At 40.2% G+C, this 15,958-nt stretch overlaps 4 protein-coding genes across 5 annotated transcripts; 1 reads left to right on the forward strand and 3 right to left on the reverse strand.

The window, feature by feature from the left end:
- Window positions 1-2,729: 2,729 nt before the first annotated feature.
- Window positions 2,730-5,474, forward strand: LOC112190313 (protein FAR1-RELATED SEQUENCE 6). Of its 2 annotated transcripts, none has more exons than XM_024329747.2 (2): window positions 2,730-2,862; window positions 3,333-5,474. In XM_024329747.2, the coding sequence occupies exons 1-2, from the start codon at window positions 2,758-2,760 to the stop codon at window positions 5,337-5,339; spliced, it is 2,112 nt and encodes a 703-aa protein (XP_024185515.2). In that variant the 5' UTR covers window positions 2,730-2,757; the 3' UTR covers window positions 5,340-5,474. The 2 variants fall into 2 exon arrangements, with proteins under 2 accessions (XP_024185515.2, XP_040371586.1); XM_040515652.1 differs by lacking the exon at window positions 2,730-2,862 and adding an exon at window positions 2,949-3,185.
- Window positions 5,475-5,859: 385 nt separating this feature from the next.
- LOC112185807 lies at window positions 5,860-8,104 on the reverse strand. Its single transcript, XM_024324117.2, has 2 exons — window positions 7,960-8,104; window positions 5,860-7,031 (listed from the first exon to the last, which is right to left on the reverse strand). Exon 2 carries the CDS (start codon window positions 7,003-7,005, stop codon window positions 6,046-6,048), a length of 960 nt encoding a protein of 319 aa, XP_024179885.1. The 5' UTR covers window positions 7,006-7,031; window positions 7,960-8,104; the 3' UTR covers window positions 5,860-6,045.
- Window positions 8,105-8,394: 290 nt separating this feature from the next.
- On the reverse strand, window positions 8,395-10,846 carry LOC112185805 (putative pentatricopeptide repeat-containing protein At3g15930). Its single transcript, XM_024324115.2, has one exon. It carries the CDS (start codon window positions 10,755-10,757, stop codon window positions 8,544-8,546), a length of 2,214 nt encoding a protein of 737 aa, XP_024179883.1. The 5' UTR covers window positions 10,758-10,846; the 3' UTR covers window positions 8,395-8,543.
- A 152-nt stretch (window positions 10,847-10,998) lies between these two features.
- Window positions 10,999-14,921, reverse strand: LOC112185806 (zinc finger BED domain-containing protein DAYSLEEPER). The gene is made up of 2 exons (XM_024324116.2): window positions 14,677-14,921; window positions 10,999-13,222 (listed from the first exon to the last, which is right to left on the reverse strand). Exon 2 carries the CDS (start codon window positions 13,198-13,200, stop codon window positions 11,164-11,166), a length of 2,037 nt encoding a protein of 678 aa, XP_024179884.1. The 5' UTR covers window positions 13,201-13,222; window positions 14,677-14,921; the 3' UTR covers window positions 10,999-11,163.
- Between the last annotated feature and the right edge of the window lie 1,037 nt (window positions 14,922-15,958).

Consider the following 15,958-nt stretch of genomic DNA (forward strand, 5'->3'; position numbering starts at 1 on the left):
ATAATTAAAATGTCACACTTTGTGCTCTTATCAGCCACCAGACTGAGTCGGTGGTTGCAACGACTCCAGTGGTGTCGCTAGAGGCTCGGTTCATGCTGATCCAGGTACATGGATGGGGGTAGTGGGAGTGGGTTGGGCTTTTAGCTTCAACCTATTTTCCCTCCTATAGCGTGGCCACCAAGACAAAAGAATCATGACGTCAACAAGAAGACTCGAAGCACCACCATGAACGGTAATTTCAACGATGGCTGAAACACCCAGAAACCAATTCTTCCAAAATGTAATTGAATTCAAAAATCATGTATACTAACATATAGAACACAGACTGGAGATCAACTTTCATACCTCATGCAAGTCAAACCGTCGCCGGAGCCATTGGAAATTGCAGAGAAACCGCCGAATCTACCGAAACTTTCGGACTTCGATTCTCTCTCCATGCTCGATGAACGAATAGATTATGGCCAGTGGAACGTAGGTAATGCCAATACAAACCAAATGACATCAGTGCGCTGGCCGAAGGTGGCGTAATGGAGGGGATACAACCGAGTCGCCAAGTCGAGGAATCGAGTCTTGAGTTTGATGTGTCTAGGACAATTTGGATCGTCTGATGAGTCCAAGGCTATTTATAGTCCAAAATTAAGGATTAATCAATGGCCCAGATTAGGCGGTGAGTAATTTGGACGGTACAGACTGCATCGCTTCTAGTTCCCTTCCATTAGATAATTTCTATAATCTTGAAAATTCGGAAAACCATAATAAATAGCTCGGGTATCCAAAAATTCCCAAAAAAATCTCTACCTCTCGCCACGTCATGTACTCTATTAACAGAAGCTTAAGTTGAAGATTTCACTAGAAGAAGAATTCAAGAAAATATTCTTGAGTACCTTAATAATTACCAAAATTGTAAAATAATTTTCAAACGATCTCACTCAACGGGTGGAAACAAAGTAACAAACATAAAAAAGAAGTGAATAGTGTTCCGACCCAGAGACCTAGTGACTCAAAGGGTAAACTTACTCTAAGAAAGCTTAATTTGATAGATATTGACAACTCTATAATCTTGCATTGAAATTAGACCTAGTGAGGAATTTTGAAAGTGGAAAACAGCTTGAGTTTGAGCCAAAAATTGTTCAAATTGTTCCGATCCAATCTCAGGTTTAATGAAAAACATGTTGAGCCTAACCCATGACCAGCTCTAGTTCAAATTGTTCAAATCTCTTGTGTTAAGAATTGTTCTCGTCCGGCAACGCCCGGACATTCGGACTAGCCTCCGGCCTATCCGCCGTCTTGGGGTTTGCTGCCAAACGGGAGATCTACCGCCCATGGGGCTTCGTCTAAGGGATTCTCTCGAGTTTGTTAAATGGTTTGGCTGGGATGGCGGTGAAGGCGGTGGTTGTGCGGTACAGGTCAGTTTTCGATCCCAGCTGATGGCTTCTTCGATCGACAACGCCATAGGTCTTGATCGATGGTGGTGGGGATTGCGAAGCCTGGATCGGGGATGGTTTCCGTGGTGATGCAGGCTGCAGTGGCGGCGTGGCTCAGTGGTTTGAATCACGGGGATGGTGTAGCGGTGCAAATCGTGGCGACGAGGCGACGAGGCGACGTGGTTTGGCCGAAATGTGGCCAAACTGTGGTGTACGACGGGACTAGGAGGAGCCGATGGACTGGTCCAAACCAAGATGATGGGCCTGGGTGAATCTCCTTGGTGACCCTATTGGGCCTAAAGTTTGGGCTGGGGTGCTGCCCTAGTCCATTGTTAATTTGGGCTTAGGTTTTGCCTTTTGGCCCAACCCTATGTTTTTAGTTTTTGTCTAATTACAATAAATTTCCTTGTATTAAGAAACTAGATTTCTAGCGCCTCCGGTGTAGTACCTAGGGGTCATCATTTGGCCCGCGGGACTAAAAGCCCATGGGCGCCCGCTCGACCCAATGGGCAAAAGCCCGGCCCGGCCCGGCCAGCAGCAAAGCTCATCTCGGCCCTGCCCATTGGGCACGAGGCAATGCTAGGGCGGAGGGTTCAAAGCCCAGACCCGGCCCGTTATATGCCCATTAAAGCCCGCCCGAAAGCCCATTCAATTTTTGTATTAATATATTTTTATGTAGTTATATTGAACTAATTATTGCAATAGGTCATATGTGTTTTTGTAATTTTGTATTTTATTTTGTTCAATCATTAACATATCATCATTTTTTCATAGCTTTTTGTATTTTTTAAACAAAATAATATGACATATAAATATAATGGGCTCGGCCCTGCCCACCGAAAAAAGCCCTGCCCGGCCGGGCCCTGAAAAGCCAGTAAGGCCCTGGGCCTTGATTTTTAAGAGAAGCTCGGCCCTGCCCGGCCCGAAAAATAAAAAATATATATATGTTTTGGCCCTACCCGGCCCTGCCCGAGCCCATTAATTTTGGGCAGGGCCGGACGACCCCTAGTAGTACCAATGCTTCCACGTATTTATTTGTATAATGAGTAAGTCTATTTCTTTGTACCACTCTGGATACTACCACTATCTTCTTATCTGTCTATGTCCTTAAATGGCAGTGAAACAGTATGTAACGGAATATTATGGCTTGTAATAAAATATATTGACACCTGATTTGGGTTTAATTAAAAAAATAATAATAATTAGTGAAAAAAAAAAAGACAACAAAGACTTTTGACCAAATTATGAAAAAGAAAAACATGTGCCAAGCACATGATAGAAATTGTTTGTTAAAAACATGCCAAAGCCGCAGGGACGGCAATGGTACGAGTGCATGACCATACGGAGCACAAAAACGGAAACCCCATTTACGCTTGAGCTTTTGGTCAGACCAGCGCCCACTCTTCACTCTTGTTGCTCCCCCGAGATCTCTCATCAGGTACACCCACCCACTTCCAAACCAAACAAATTTGTCATTTCTCGTTTGCTCTCCATTGAATTTTGTCATATCTTTTATGATTAATCCCTATACCCATTCCATTCTCAAATTTGGTAGACTGGCATTCAGTTTCACTATTATGGGTTGGTTGCTGAGAAAATGGTGGAGCAGTTGGAAACTGCTTTGTTTGTTTTATGATAGGCAAAGTTTCAGAATTCAAAACTAGTGATTGGGTTTCTCCAGTTTTAGGGAACAACCCTATAGTTGCTGTTTTTAACTCTTCTAGATAGTGATTGGATCACTAGCTTGGTATGTTAATCGAGGTAGCTGATTCTATTAGGACATCTGAAAGTGAAGGAGCATAAATATTGTGGGCTGATTTTGTAGGAATATGTACTTGGCTTTAATTGGATTTTACTGTTTTTATCTTTCTTGTTAAGTGGTGTTTTGTTTTTTGAATCTACTTTTAGATGGATGAAGTTTCTCTCAACACGGAGCCAGCGGGCGAGGATGATGCTGATGGGTATGAGATTGAAGGAGACTGTGCAATGACAGAGTTTGTAAGTCAAACTGGCATTATGCAAGGAGAGAATCCTCTCCCTCCTTCGGCTGGAATGGAGTTTGATTCTTATGAGGATGTATATTACTTCTACAATTGCTATGCTAAGCAACAGGGGTTTGGGGTTAGAGTGAGTAATACATGGTATAGAAAGAGCAAGGAAAGGTACAGAGGAAAGCTTAGCTGCAGTAGTGCAGGTTTCAAAAAGAAGAGTGAAGCTAATCGCCCAAGGCCGGAGACTAGAACCGGTTGTCCAGCAATGGTGAAGTTCAGGTTAATGGAATCCAACAGGTGGAGAATTATTGAAGTTGAGCTCGAGCACAACCATTTGATCAGTCCAGCAAGTGGCAAATTTTATAAATCACACAAGAGCATAGGTGGTGGAACCAAAAGATCATTGCAGTTGGATAGTGCTGAAGAAGTACAAAAGATAAGGCTATTCCGAACGGTGATTATTGATTCTGAGGGTAACAGAAGCATAGATGTTGACGAAGGAGAATCTGGTAATAAAGTTGACTACTCCAATCAATTGAAGCTTAAAGAAGGAGATGCCAAAGCTGTTCAGAATTTCTTTTCTCGCTTGCAATTGATGGATCCAGACTTCTTTTATGTAGTGGATCTAAATGAGAAAGGATGCTTGAGAAATTTGTTTTGGGCTGATGCGAGGAGTAGGGTTGCTTACACTTATTTCAGTGACGTAGTTGCCATTGACACTACATGCTTGGAAAACAAATTTGAAGTCCCATTGGTCTCATTCAGTGGAGTCAATCACCATGGACAATCCGTGCTGCTGGGTTTTGGTTTAATTGCAAGTGGGACTATTGAATCCTATACATGGTTGTTTAGAGCTTGGCTTACATGCATATTGGGACGTCCTCCACAAGCCATCATAACTGACCAATGCAGAACATTACAAACTGCTATTGCTGATGTTTTCCCTAGAGCTTCTCATTGTCTTTGCTTGTCTCAAATAATGCACAAGATTCCAGAAAATTTGGGAGGTTCATTTGAGTATGAGGTAATTAAAGCAGCTTTTATTAGAGCAGTTTACTACTCTTTGAGGGTGGAGGAATTTGAAGCAGCCTGGGAGGATATGGTCCAGCGTCATGGAATTAGAGATCATAAATGGCTTCAAGCATTATATGATGATCGAAAGCGGTGGGTTCCAGTATATTTGAAGGATATATTTTTGGCAGGAATGTTTCCTATGCAACCAAATGAGGTTGTCTCTTCATTTTCTGAAGAATTTCTGGTTAAAAGTACTCCTCTGAAGGAATTTCTAGATAAGTATGATCAAGCTCTGCAGACTCATCATCAGCTGGAAGCCTTGGCAGATTTGGATTCAAGAAACTCAAGTTATATGTTCAAATCGGGAAGTCATTTTGAGTTGCAACTCTCGGAACTGTACACTAATGACATCTTAAGGAAGTTTGGAAAGGAGGTAGAGGGGATGTACTCTTGTTTTAGCACAAGACAATTAAATGTCGATGGGCCAGTCATTACATATACAGTGAAGGAACAAACTGAAGTTGATGGAAATAGCAGAGAGATGAGAGATTATGAGGTTTTGTATAATCCATCTGAGATGGAGGTCCTTTGCGTCTGTGGTATGTTCAACTTGAAAGGATATTTATGCAGGCATGCGCTCTCCATCCTAAACCAAAATGGCATGCAGGAGATTCCAACTCAATACATTCTTTCACGATGGAGAAAAGATGTTAAGCGCAGTTATGTTTATGATCACAGCTGCAGTGGCATTGATATTAATAACCCAGTTCACAGGTACGATCATCTGTATAAATGCATCGTGCAGGTTGTGGAGGAAGGGAGGAAATCACAAGACCGTTACAAGATTGCATTGCAGGAATTGGATGGGATATTGAACAAGCTTTGTATTACAGAAGATTGTGCCTTGTAGTTATAAAATTAATTAGAAGATTGTGCCTTGTAGTTATAAAATTAATTAGAGAATGTATGGTGTATCATATAAAACCATGTCTACTCTGTGTAGCTGAAAATGTGTGCAATACAAAGCTCTTTTCTCCACTGTCAATTGTTTTTGTATTGGTTTTTGGTAGATAAAGGCTTTGAACTTTGTAAGCAATACAAAAACAGACATAACATCGCAATTGATCCCCCTCCCAGAAAAGATTCGACTAAATAGTTAGGATCCTTTTGCTCCCACAGTTCTCATGGGTGTAAATTGTGAAAGAAACTTCAAGCAGGGTAAAACACCATATTATAATCAAAATAGTATTGCATATAGCTCTCTAAGAGATATACCGTCTCCAACTTCAGTTTGAACACAAGGTTAAGAAAACATACATCCACTCTTCATGTATTCATGTTAAAAACTAGTCACTTTCTTGTTGCTAGTGGTACCCGGTAGGCAAGTTATAAGCGGAAAGATGAGCGAACAATGAGAGAGGCAACTCCACTATTATGAATCACAGTGTACCATCTTAAAAGAGCATGTAAGGCATGAACATTAAACATGGTCTACAACATGATTGGTAAAATACAACTCTTCCAAAATCACAAGTAATTTGTCTAGACATATATCATACTGACTACTTCCAAAGTTCTAAAACTTGAGCACATATGGGTAAACCCGCCAAAGTCCTTTAGCTGGACCCTTGGTCAAGTACAGGAAGTCTGCAATGCATACTGATTGACTTATCAAGTCGATGGGTACCAGGAATGAAAAATTGAAAAACCAGTGTCAAGCAAGCACCTTGTAGAGCAATCCCATAGAAAGCGCAGTCTGGCTTCGCCAAATGGCACTGAAGGCTCTTACCAAAATGCTTCACACTCACTTGCACTGATTGAGCATCTCCCCTTAGAACCGCCCTTGCTGCCCGAGTCTGAGCACTCAAGTTTCGGTCTTCAGACGGGGCATCAGCTTGCTCCCCTATGACCAAAAGCTTCTGAAACTCAGCACCAAGTGTGATCAGTGTAGTTGAAATCTGAATGTGTAAATCCCCATACTTGCTTATGGAAATATTAAGAAGATCACCAACATGCCTCATCCGATCCACAAAATTTTGCAACTGATTCAAATCTGGAACCTGAACCAGAGTCTGGGGCAAATCTTGAGCCATATCAAGAGCAGTTTGAAGTTCAAGAACCTGATTCCTAGACAAAGGTGATGAGATTGGTACATCCTGGATTACTGCAGATTTATAACCCTTGGTCTCAAAGGTAAGGAAAGGCAATCTTTGAGTAGAATTTTTAGTAAGCTTTTTTGCTAATTTAATCTGCAGGCGATTAGCTGTTGGCCCATTTCCAAACTCAGTACATATGCTGACACTGCTACGAAGAGCACGCTGCAGAAGAGAAATGTCTACTGTAAAGGCAATGCAGTCATCATACTGGCTAGAGATGCGATAGTCATCAAAAAGAGCTTCTTTGCTAAACTGAGCAATGGATTGAACTCCATCGCCATTGAGAAGGTTGTGGAGGAAGAAAACACGGTCCCTGTTGAGGAAGAGATGGCATATCTTTCCCATCTTGTCTAGTGCTGGTAAGAACCTCTTTTCTAAAAGACTCACACCGTTCTCTGTAAGAAATGCCTTGAACTTCATATCTCTATCTGTGTGTTTCAGTCTCACTTGTTGGCAAAATAATTGGAGGCAAAACAAGGAGGGATTAGTGTATGTATTTGCATTGAAATGAGACCGTTTTGCAATCTTAAAAATGGTCCCTTAAAGTATCATGTTGGGAGATAGTGCTAACAAGTCTTATTGATTACAGAAATCATTATATGTTGAATTATCCTCAAAGATGACGAACTTTTTCAACTTAGTCGGGAATCTTTGAATACGAGAACTATTCACTTTCAATGCCACTATTTTCCTCAGTAATCAGTATGACTACAATAATAGGATGTCTGCATCAAATGTCCCAACACAATGACCCATTTTTCTTCCAACCAATTTCAGTATTATAAACATTGCTACAGATTCCATTAAGCATAGTCCTCTCATATTTCAATCAATCCGTGTGTCCTGTATTATTCCTATCATTATGTCCGAGCACAAAATTTTCTCCTTCTATGTTGTTTTTCTGGTTTTTAGGTTTTCTGTATCCAACCATTTATATAATGTACAAGGATTTTCTTCTATAAAAAAAAAAAAAATCAGTGTATTGATATTTGATGCTAACCGAAACCAAATTTCATAGGCTAAAACCATACGTAAACCAAATCCATAAATCTGATGATGCATTGTATCAATTACTGTTTGTAATTTAATGAATAATCTATCAACAATATACCATATGCTCTCAAACCCATGACCATGAAAATTTAAAGGTCTAATCACTTGAATCGAACAATTCCCCCTAAGTATACTTAACAGGGTACTACAGTTACGTAGTTTCACTTTCTTTACCGTCGGTTTGGGTTGTGAGAAATTAGAGCAGTTTTTCATTTCCTTTCTACTTTCTACTTTCTACGATTTCTAAACTGGGGAAATCCATAGCTTCAGAATTTGGAGGAAAGTAAAAAAGGGGGGCGAGTTAGGGTTTCTGAATCTAACCTTTGATGAGTTGTGCTCCGTCGAGATTTGAATCTGAGAAACCACCTCTGCCGTTGGACTCCGAGACTCGCCTCCACTGGCGCCAATGCTTTGCTTATTTATACAGAGGGCCTTCTTCATAACACTACACGCCGTTTGGAGTTTTAATACGACGTGCCGTTTTAAAGATAACATGCAAATTCATTCACCTTAATCATAGTCTATAATATGCATAATCAATTTATTTAATGACATTTACCTCAAATTAGAAGTGCGAGTTTGAATATGTGATTTCCGAGCATAACTTTGCCTCACATTTAAAGTCAGAATTGGAATATCTCCTTTTAAGTTTTAAGATAACAAATATATGCTCAAATGAGATAAAACTAAAGCTTATAAGCAGGAGCAGCTAAAATTTTCTAGCCGTGAATGGACATTTTCTTCAAATTACTTCTTGTTGTATGATGTAGAGTAAACTCTAGCATGGCAGATGCTATAGAAATTATCACATCTCAGTGTGTGTGTGGCAATAATTCTAACAAGAAATGCTCAGTGGTTAAAGAGATTAACAATCACCAATTTACGTTCAATTCTTTATTACAATGTTACCAATAATCTTTACATGAACATGAGCCATGTCTGAAATGGTGGAACCGAGTTCCATCCCTAACAATCACTTCTCTATCATACACCTTGGAAACCAGCTTTGCCATGCTGTGACAATCCACGCAGATTCTGAGGTTCTTCATGACTCTAATAGTCACCCCAGGTCCTAAACTAATCAATCCAAACGCAATTGCTAACTTCTCACTGTGCTTATAAACTGCACTCTCCTTATTCTCTTCCCCTACATCAAGAAAAACCTCGGACGTATCAGGTGAATACCCTGCAGATTTCAAGTCTTTAATCATCTCATCCAACTTGGAATATATCTTTTCGGATTGAGGATGTGAGACATCCCCGGCTACAAACTCATGAACATCACCATTCACCTCTATCAAACTACAACCAGGAGTCTTCTTGATCCCCCTATCCATAATCGTTTGCCTTACCTCGCGGAATCTTTCCCATTTGTTGCAAGCTGCATATATATTGCATAAGAGAACATAAACAGCGCTGTTTTCGGGATCCAAATCTAGTATCTGTTTTGCCACCACTTCAGCCAGTTCTGCATCTTTATGCATTCTACAAGCACCGAGAAGAGTTCCCCAAACAACTGAGTTTGGTTCTATTGGCATGTTCTGTATAACCTCATAAGCTTCTTTAAGACGCCCTGCTCGACCAAGAAGATCCACCATGCACCCGTAATGCTCAACAGTAGGCTCAATCCCATGTAGGGTGATCATACTAGAGAAAAACATTCTACCTTCTTCGACCATGCCAGAGTGAGTACACGCACAAAGAACACCCAGGTATGTTATCTTGTCCGGAGATACTGTAGATTTCAGCATTTGACTGAACATGTCAAGAGATTCCTTACCGTGTCCGTTAATAGCAAGGCCAACAATCATAGCTGTCCAGGTAAATTTGTCCCTTTGAAGCATTTCATTGAATACCCTCACAGCTTTTTCAACATTTCCACACTTGAAATACATGTCTATTAAAGCATTTCGCATAAATGTGTCATTCTTGATCTTGTTTTTGTCAATGTAAGTTCTTATCCATTCTCCGAGTTCTAGTGCTCCAAGATGTGCACAAGCTGTTAGAATGCTTACCATGGTATACTCATCTGGTTTTATATTTGAACTCTGCATCTCACGGAAGAGCTCCAAAACCTCTTTGAACCGGTTCACCCTTACGTACCCATCAATTATTGCAGTCCATGAAATATAGTCTCTGTCTGGCATCTGATCAAAGTAATCTCGAGCTAAATCAACTTGTCCTGAATTGCAAAACCCCTTAACAATGGTAGTCCAAGAAATTACATCCCTCCTTTTCATATTCTCAAAAATCTCAATTGCAACATCCATCTTCCCGCAAGCAGCATACATGTCAATCAAAGCATTCTCCAAAACTAGATTAGGTTCGACCACACATTCCTTGACGTAGTTGTGAACCTGCTTCCCAGCATCTAAATCCTTCAATTTGGAGCAAGCTGAAAGTACTGAGACAAGGGTAACAGAAGTGGGAAACACTCCCTTCTTCTCCATGTCACGGAAAAGCCTCCATGACTCATTGAACTTCTTGATCTTATTGTACCCGGAGATCATTGCATTCCAAGTAGCAACATCCTTGTCACTGACCATATCGAAAACCCCACGAGCCATATCAATTTGACCACAAAGAGAGTACATATGCACCAACGCATTGTGAGCAAAAACATTAGAATCGAAACCATACTTCAACACATGAGCATGGAACCCTCTCCCCCATTTCAACGCAATCTCACGAGAAAATCCCCTTAACAAGAAGGGGAACGTATAGCAATCGGGCTTCACACCCATCTTCCGCATTGCTGAATACATAGATATCCCATAATGTGAGCAATGTGTCCTACTATAGCCTTTGATCATGGCGTTGCAAATAAAAACACTTGGTTCAGGAATTCTAACAAACACCTGGCGTGCGTACTTCATGTCACCAAATTCATGGGTACAACAGAAGACTATGATCCTGTTGAGCGCGGCCGGGTCCGATGCGAAACCTGTTTTAATGGTTTGAGCATGCATTTGCTTCAGTTGGTCCATGGATTTGCAATTTTCAAAGAGTGTAACTGGTGGGTTTTCTAAAGAATGAAACTGGGTATGTGTAACCAAGTGGGTTGGAGCCGAAGCTGCCACAGAGACCATTTTCATGAAGGTTGAAGAAGAGGGAGCCATTCGGAGGCAAGCGAGAATGACATTCGATACTGCAGGTGCAAAAATGGGAACAGAGACTGCTCAAGAGTCATCATATTACAAAATCGGAAACTAAGAATTACATTCCTTTTATACATATTGCTGGGTCTCCACAGATCATATTCAATAATACAACTATATACGGATCATGCATGTGCTTAATACTAAATCAACCGATTACTCGTTCATAGATAAGGTTACCTTCTAAGAACACGAGAAGAAATAGAGAACCCAATTAATTTCTTATAGACCGATTTACTAATCCAAGAATGAAAACAATTCCTATACTAGTAACATAAAATTTGGAACTGTCAGCATCCTATACCGAAGGAAACACAAAACATAATTGAACTGAATCAATGATCTACCTAGAAGAAGAGATCAAAACCTAGGCCAAAAACTCCATCTTGACCATATCATTAGAAACTTCAAGTGGCTGTGGTTCTGGTTGTGGGAATGGTCCATGTCGTAGCCAATCCTTGGCACATATGAGAGCCTCGAGATTTGCTGCACCCAACGAAGTACGGTAACTGTCCATTTTTTTCAATTCAGTGTTGAAAACAGAGTCGGGGGCAACTGTGGAAACTGGTATAGACAAAACATCGGAAGCCATTTTTGATAGTGTTGGGTACTTTGTAGTTTTCTCTTTCCACCAACCCAGAATATCGAAGTCTTGCGCTCGGGGGGTCAGAATGGACTCTTCAAGATACTGCTCTAACTCTGACTTCATTTGCTGACCACCTGTGATATCAGAGAGATATATATCAAAATCTGAAAGCCCATCTGCGGCTTCTTCATGAGATGCTTCTGCTGCTTCAGGTGGGTCAGATCTGATGATGTCCTCATTCCCTTCCACCATTAATGTTTCCGGTAGACTAAGCATTCGCATCATATACTCGAGGAAGAGTTCATGAAGTCCATCATCAACTAATCTGATCCAAGTCTCAGCATTCTCCCCATAAATTTTGGAGAAGGTGAAATCTACAAATTGCTTTTTGTACCTCGGATCCATAATCACAGCAATTGCTAAAACAAGGCAGCAGTTTTCCCAATACCTGTCAAACCTTTCATATAGAGGTCTGATCAAAGAGCTAACAAATGAGTCCTCACTCATGGCTGCCTGCATCAGTTCAACTTGAATTTGTGATATTATTGGGAAGAACACATTTGCAGTTGGGTATGCTGGCTCAGCCACAACGTTAGCTGCATCAAACAAGTACTTCACATATGTACATAGAGTTTCTACCTGACTCCATTCTTCCAATGATATAATTATCTTGTAATCAGAATCATAAGTATCTAAGCAAGCAAATACTTCCCTCATTTCACAAGCAGACACCAGCATATGGTAGGTTGTGTCCCATTTAGTACGATCATCAATTGAAAGCTTTTTTGTGCTAGGAACTTGAAGCTGTTGCTTCAGCTGAACAAATTTTTCTTCATGCGATTCTGAAGTCTTCACAAACTTAACGCTTTCGCGAACTTTCATGATTATTTCACTCAATGCCCCCAGGATATCTTGTGCCAAACGACCAAGAACACGAGCATAGCAATTTCTTATCAATAATTGACTGTTGAGCATGTGTGGGTTCTTGACAGAAAGGAGCCCTTTCAGATTTCCAATTATAGTTTCATTGGAGAGGGATTGGTCAAGTGTGATGGTGAACAACCGGCCCTCAACATGCCAATCGGACAGGCAAGTCAAAATAGCTTGACTAAAGGTGTCACCTGAATCAGGAGATGGTACCATAACCACATTGAGTATCTGACTGAATGAATTCCAGTCACTATCAACAAAATGTCCTGTTAAGAAAACATAGCCCAGGTTCTGATTTGAAGTCCACAAGTCCACTGTAAGACTAATCCGTCCAGGGCTTCCAATGATAAGATTCAAAAGGCTTTGCTTCTCTCTATGGTAGATGGCCACGCATTCATCTTGAATTGTGTTAAATGTTACCATATTGAACTGAGGTTGAAGAGATCGCACAAAATTTATAAATCCTTGTTGCTCCACAATGTGAAGTGGATACTCGTGCATGATTATCATCTTAGCAATCTCATGGCTGCAGCGGTCCTGATCAAAAGAGAAGCTTGCATGTGCTCTAGTGTAGCGTCGTTTTGGTACATCAGTAGCATCAGTTTTGGAGCCAGGTGTATAAGGAGTCATCTGGTTTTTCTGACGGCTTACTGGGCAAATTCCCAATGAAATATGTCGCTTTAAGTGGCTTGTGCCTGCCATCCTTGAACCAGTAATATATGCAAAAGATCTTTTGCACTGGTTACAGCAAGCCCTAGTACATCCAGCCCCAACAGTTTCAATTGTGAAGTGCTCCCAGACAATAGACTTCTTTCTTCTGCGCTTAGTCGGCTGGCTTTCTGAACCAGGTACCCCATTATTATCAGTTGGGGTAGTAGGAGTTTCCATCTCCAAGAAAGTAAGTGCAGTCCTGAAACAGAATGACAACAATGAGTTAGTAAATGAGAAGTTGCAAGTGGAGAACATCCCAACCATTTGATCTATCAATAAACGACAAAGTATATTTCACAATTGAAGAAAACAAGATGAAATTCAGCATCAGAATTAAGATTTAGAAAACAAGAAAACAAGAATTCAATAAGGGCAGAGGAATCAGGGCCAAGCACCTACACAATGCACAGGTATTCTCAAGTTAATACTGTACTGCAATAGCAGTCAGAGAAAAATACTACATAACCATTTGCAATCCCAGTATTACAGTGCCAAACATTATACATGTGATTACAATGCTAAACATTATACATGTGATTACAATGTTACCCATATTCATTGTGAGACATCAATATGTCCTGCATTTTGACATATAGCTAAACATAGTCTGGCTAGATGAACTATACTGCCACCATTTTGTTTAAGGAACAGCCATCTCTCTGCTAAAACGAAAGCACATCAACGTAAAACAAACCAAATTCAATAAGTAAACCCCAAACAACATGTTTCGTCTGTATATCTTTCCACATCGAAACAAAGTTCCTTTCAGGGGCTTGTTTCTATGAAACCAACTATAAGGAACAACAAAGAACAAACTCTTCCAATGACTACATCACCTAATATTTAGCACCACATCATAGTAAGAATCAGTAGAGCTACAACAATGTACGCGTATTCTGCAGATTCCACCGAACCACGCTTAGCTACGTTGTAGCATAAAACAATTTATTTTTTTCCACCGAAACAGGATATAACTGCTAAAGACACAGGGCTAGAAATAAAAAACAGCATTAGAGAAATATTACTAACACTCTCAAAAAGTCAAATTTACACTCTTTTATGAGTATTTGAAATGAAATGCTTGATTTTAAAGTGAAACGAGTGCCATTAACAAGAACAAGAAAACAAAAACAAAAACAAAAAACAAAAAACTTGGAGAATGCAAACATGGAATCTGACATGCAAGTACACAACAAACACTCGTCTTTTCTTTTTTTTTTCTTTTTTCAAAAACACAACAGTTGTCATAGCCAGTCCCTGAAGCACGTGACTTGCACATTATGCAAGTACAAACCGCCTCAAACTGAAAGGCTGAAACCCAATTGTACTTTGAACATTCTTCAAATTGAATTCCTACGACGATTGTTTCAGGTTCTGCAAAGAACCCAAAATAAAGAAAATTGGGTTTCAACAGCAACCTAAACTAAACTCTCTTAAACCCTCAAACACAATTGTTCCATTAAGCAACAAAATTTCGTTAATTAATAATTTCTAACAATGAAACCCAGAAAACTGAATTACTCACAGATAGAACCCTAACAAAATTCCCAGAATTGGGAAAGCAGAAACACAGAAGAATTAACAAATCCAAGATCTAAATTACAGAAAACCAGAGACGAAATAAAAGGGAAAGGAAAAAAGAAATCTGCTTACCCTAGAATCGCAGCCCCGAGGATGAGGAAGTGGCCTCTGCAAGTCTGGAAATTTCGAATTTTATTTAATTCTCGAAATTGAGGAAAAAGAAGAAGAAAAAAAAAGGGGAAAATTTGAAAATTGCGAGGTGGAAGAAGAAGTTGATGGGCTTGAGGGTCGAAGGTTTTGAGCTTTTGGCGGAAAAACCCTAATGGACCTCAAAGGCTAAGAACGAAACGAACTTGGGTGATTGATGGACTGGTCGGGTTTGCGGCTTGGTGTCCAATTTATATGAATTTGGGTGAGATTGACCATTGAACCCATCTCTGTGGTCGTACAGAGAGCCCACCTACACCTCGTCCGTTCTTGGCCGTTGATATTGAGGCTCTCACCTTACGTGGAGCTAGCATCGGCCTTTGGTTTGACTTGGAGATAAAGAAATGACGGACTAGGAAAGCATGAAGGCCGTCAACTAAAATCCGCCACATCAATTTTTTTTAGGGTCGTGCCAATTTGCCCAAAAACTCATGGTATTTTGCCCAATCAATCCATCATCCTTGTATTTTGCCCAATTACACAACTTTTTAGGAGAAAAGACTCATAAGGGCAGTCATTTCTAAAGTAGTGCCTAGTATATCATATGCTGGCTTTTGGGTTCAAAACTCACTTTTTCTTAGAAAACCCTATTTCAACTTCTGAGAAAAACAAAACTAGCCTTCATCATGCCCAAATTTTCACCTAACGGCTTCCTGCCTAATGGTTACTTTAACAGACGAAATCACTGCTGCTTATCTCTATCTTAAGCTGAGGCAATTTTTCCTAACAACCAGGAAATCTGAACTTAAAGATAGTATAAGATACTGGCCGAACATGATTAAGATAACAGAAACTAACTTGCTAAATTAAAACTTGATGAAGTGGGTGAACACACTGAAATTATTCATATAAACATAATTACAAGCTAAGAATTCAGAGCCTCATTCTCAGGTAAACAGCTAAAAAGCTGTTTAGCTATCCATAAGAATGCTTATAGTACTTACTTGAAATGAAAGCACACTACTTCTCACTAGACAGGAAGGAAGAGCACACTGCTACTATGGCTTTTTTTTTCTTTTCTAGAACTGATCTAGAAGTTTTTTCGAATGCCTTTCTAGAGAAGCTAAAGCTCCTTATATAGGGAGCGGAACTCAAATTACAATTCAAAACCACAAAATGTACAGAACGACTCAGTGATTTCCTGCTTTCCTGAGTGCTCCTGCTGGTGGAGGTCGGACGGGGGAAAAGCATATTCCTTAGGTGAAAT

The sequence above is a fragment of the Rosa chinensis genome, chromosome 2 (assembly GCF_002994745.2).
Source record: "Rosa chinensis cultivar Old Blush chromosome 2, RchiOBHm-V2, whole genome shotgun sequence".
NCBI classification, from domain to species: Eukaryota; Viridiplantae; Streptophyta; class Magnoliopsida; order Rosales; family Rosaceae; genus Rosa; species Rosa chinensis.

Coding starts and splice junctions, on each gene's coding strand:
- LOC112190313 (XM_024329747.2), top strand. CDS start 2,758: ATGACCATACGGAGCACAAAAACGGAAACCCCATTTACGCTTGAGCTT. Junction 2,863..3,332: donor CCCCCGAGATCTCTCATCAG/GTACACCCACCC, acceptor ATCTACTTTTAG/ATGGATGAAGTTTCTCTCAA.
- LOC112185807 (XM_024324117.2), bottom strand. CDS start 7,005: ATGAAGTTCAAGGCATTTCTTACAGAGAACGGTGTGAGTCTTTTAGAA.
- LOC112185805 (XM_024324115.2), bottom strand. CDS start 10,757: ATGGCTCCCTCTTCTTCAACCTTCATGAAAATGGTCTCTGTGGCAGCT.
- LOC112185806 (XM_024324116.2), bottom strand. CDS start 13,200: ATGGAAACTCCTACTACCCCAACTGATAATAATGGGGTACCTGGTTCA.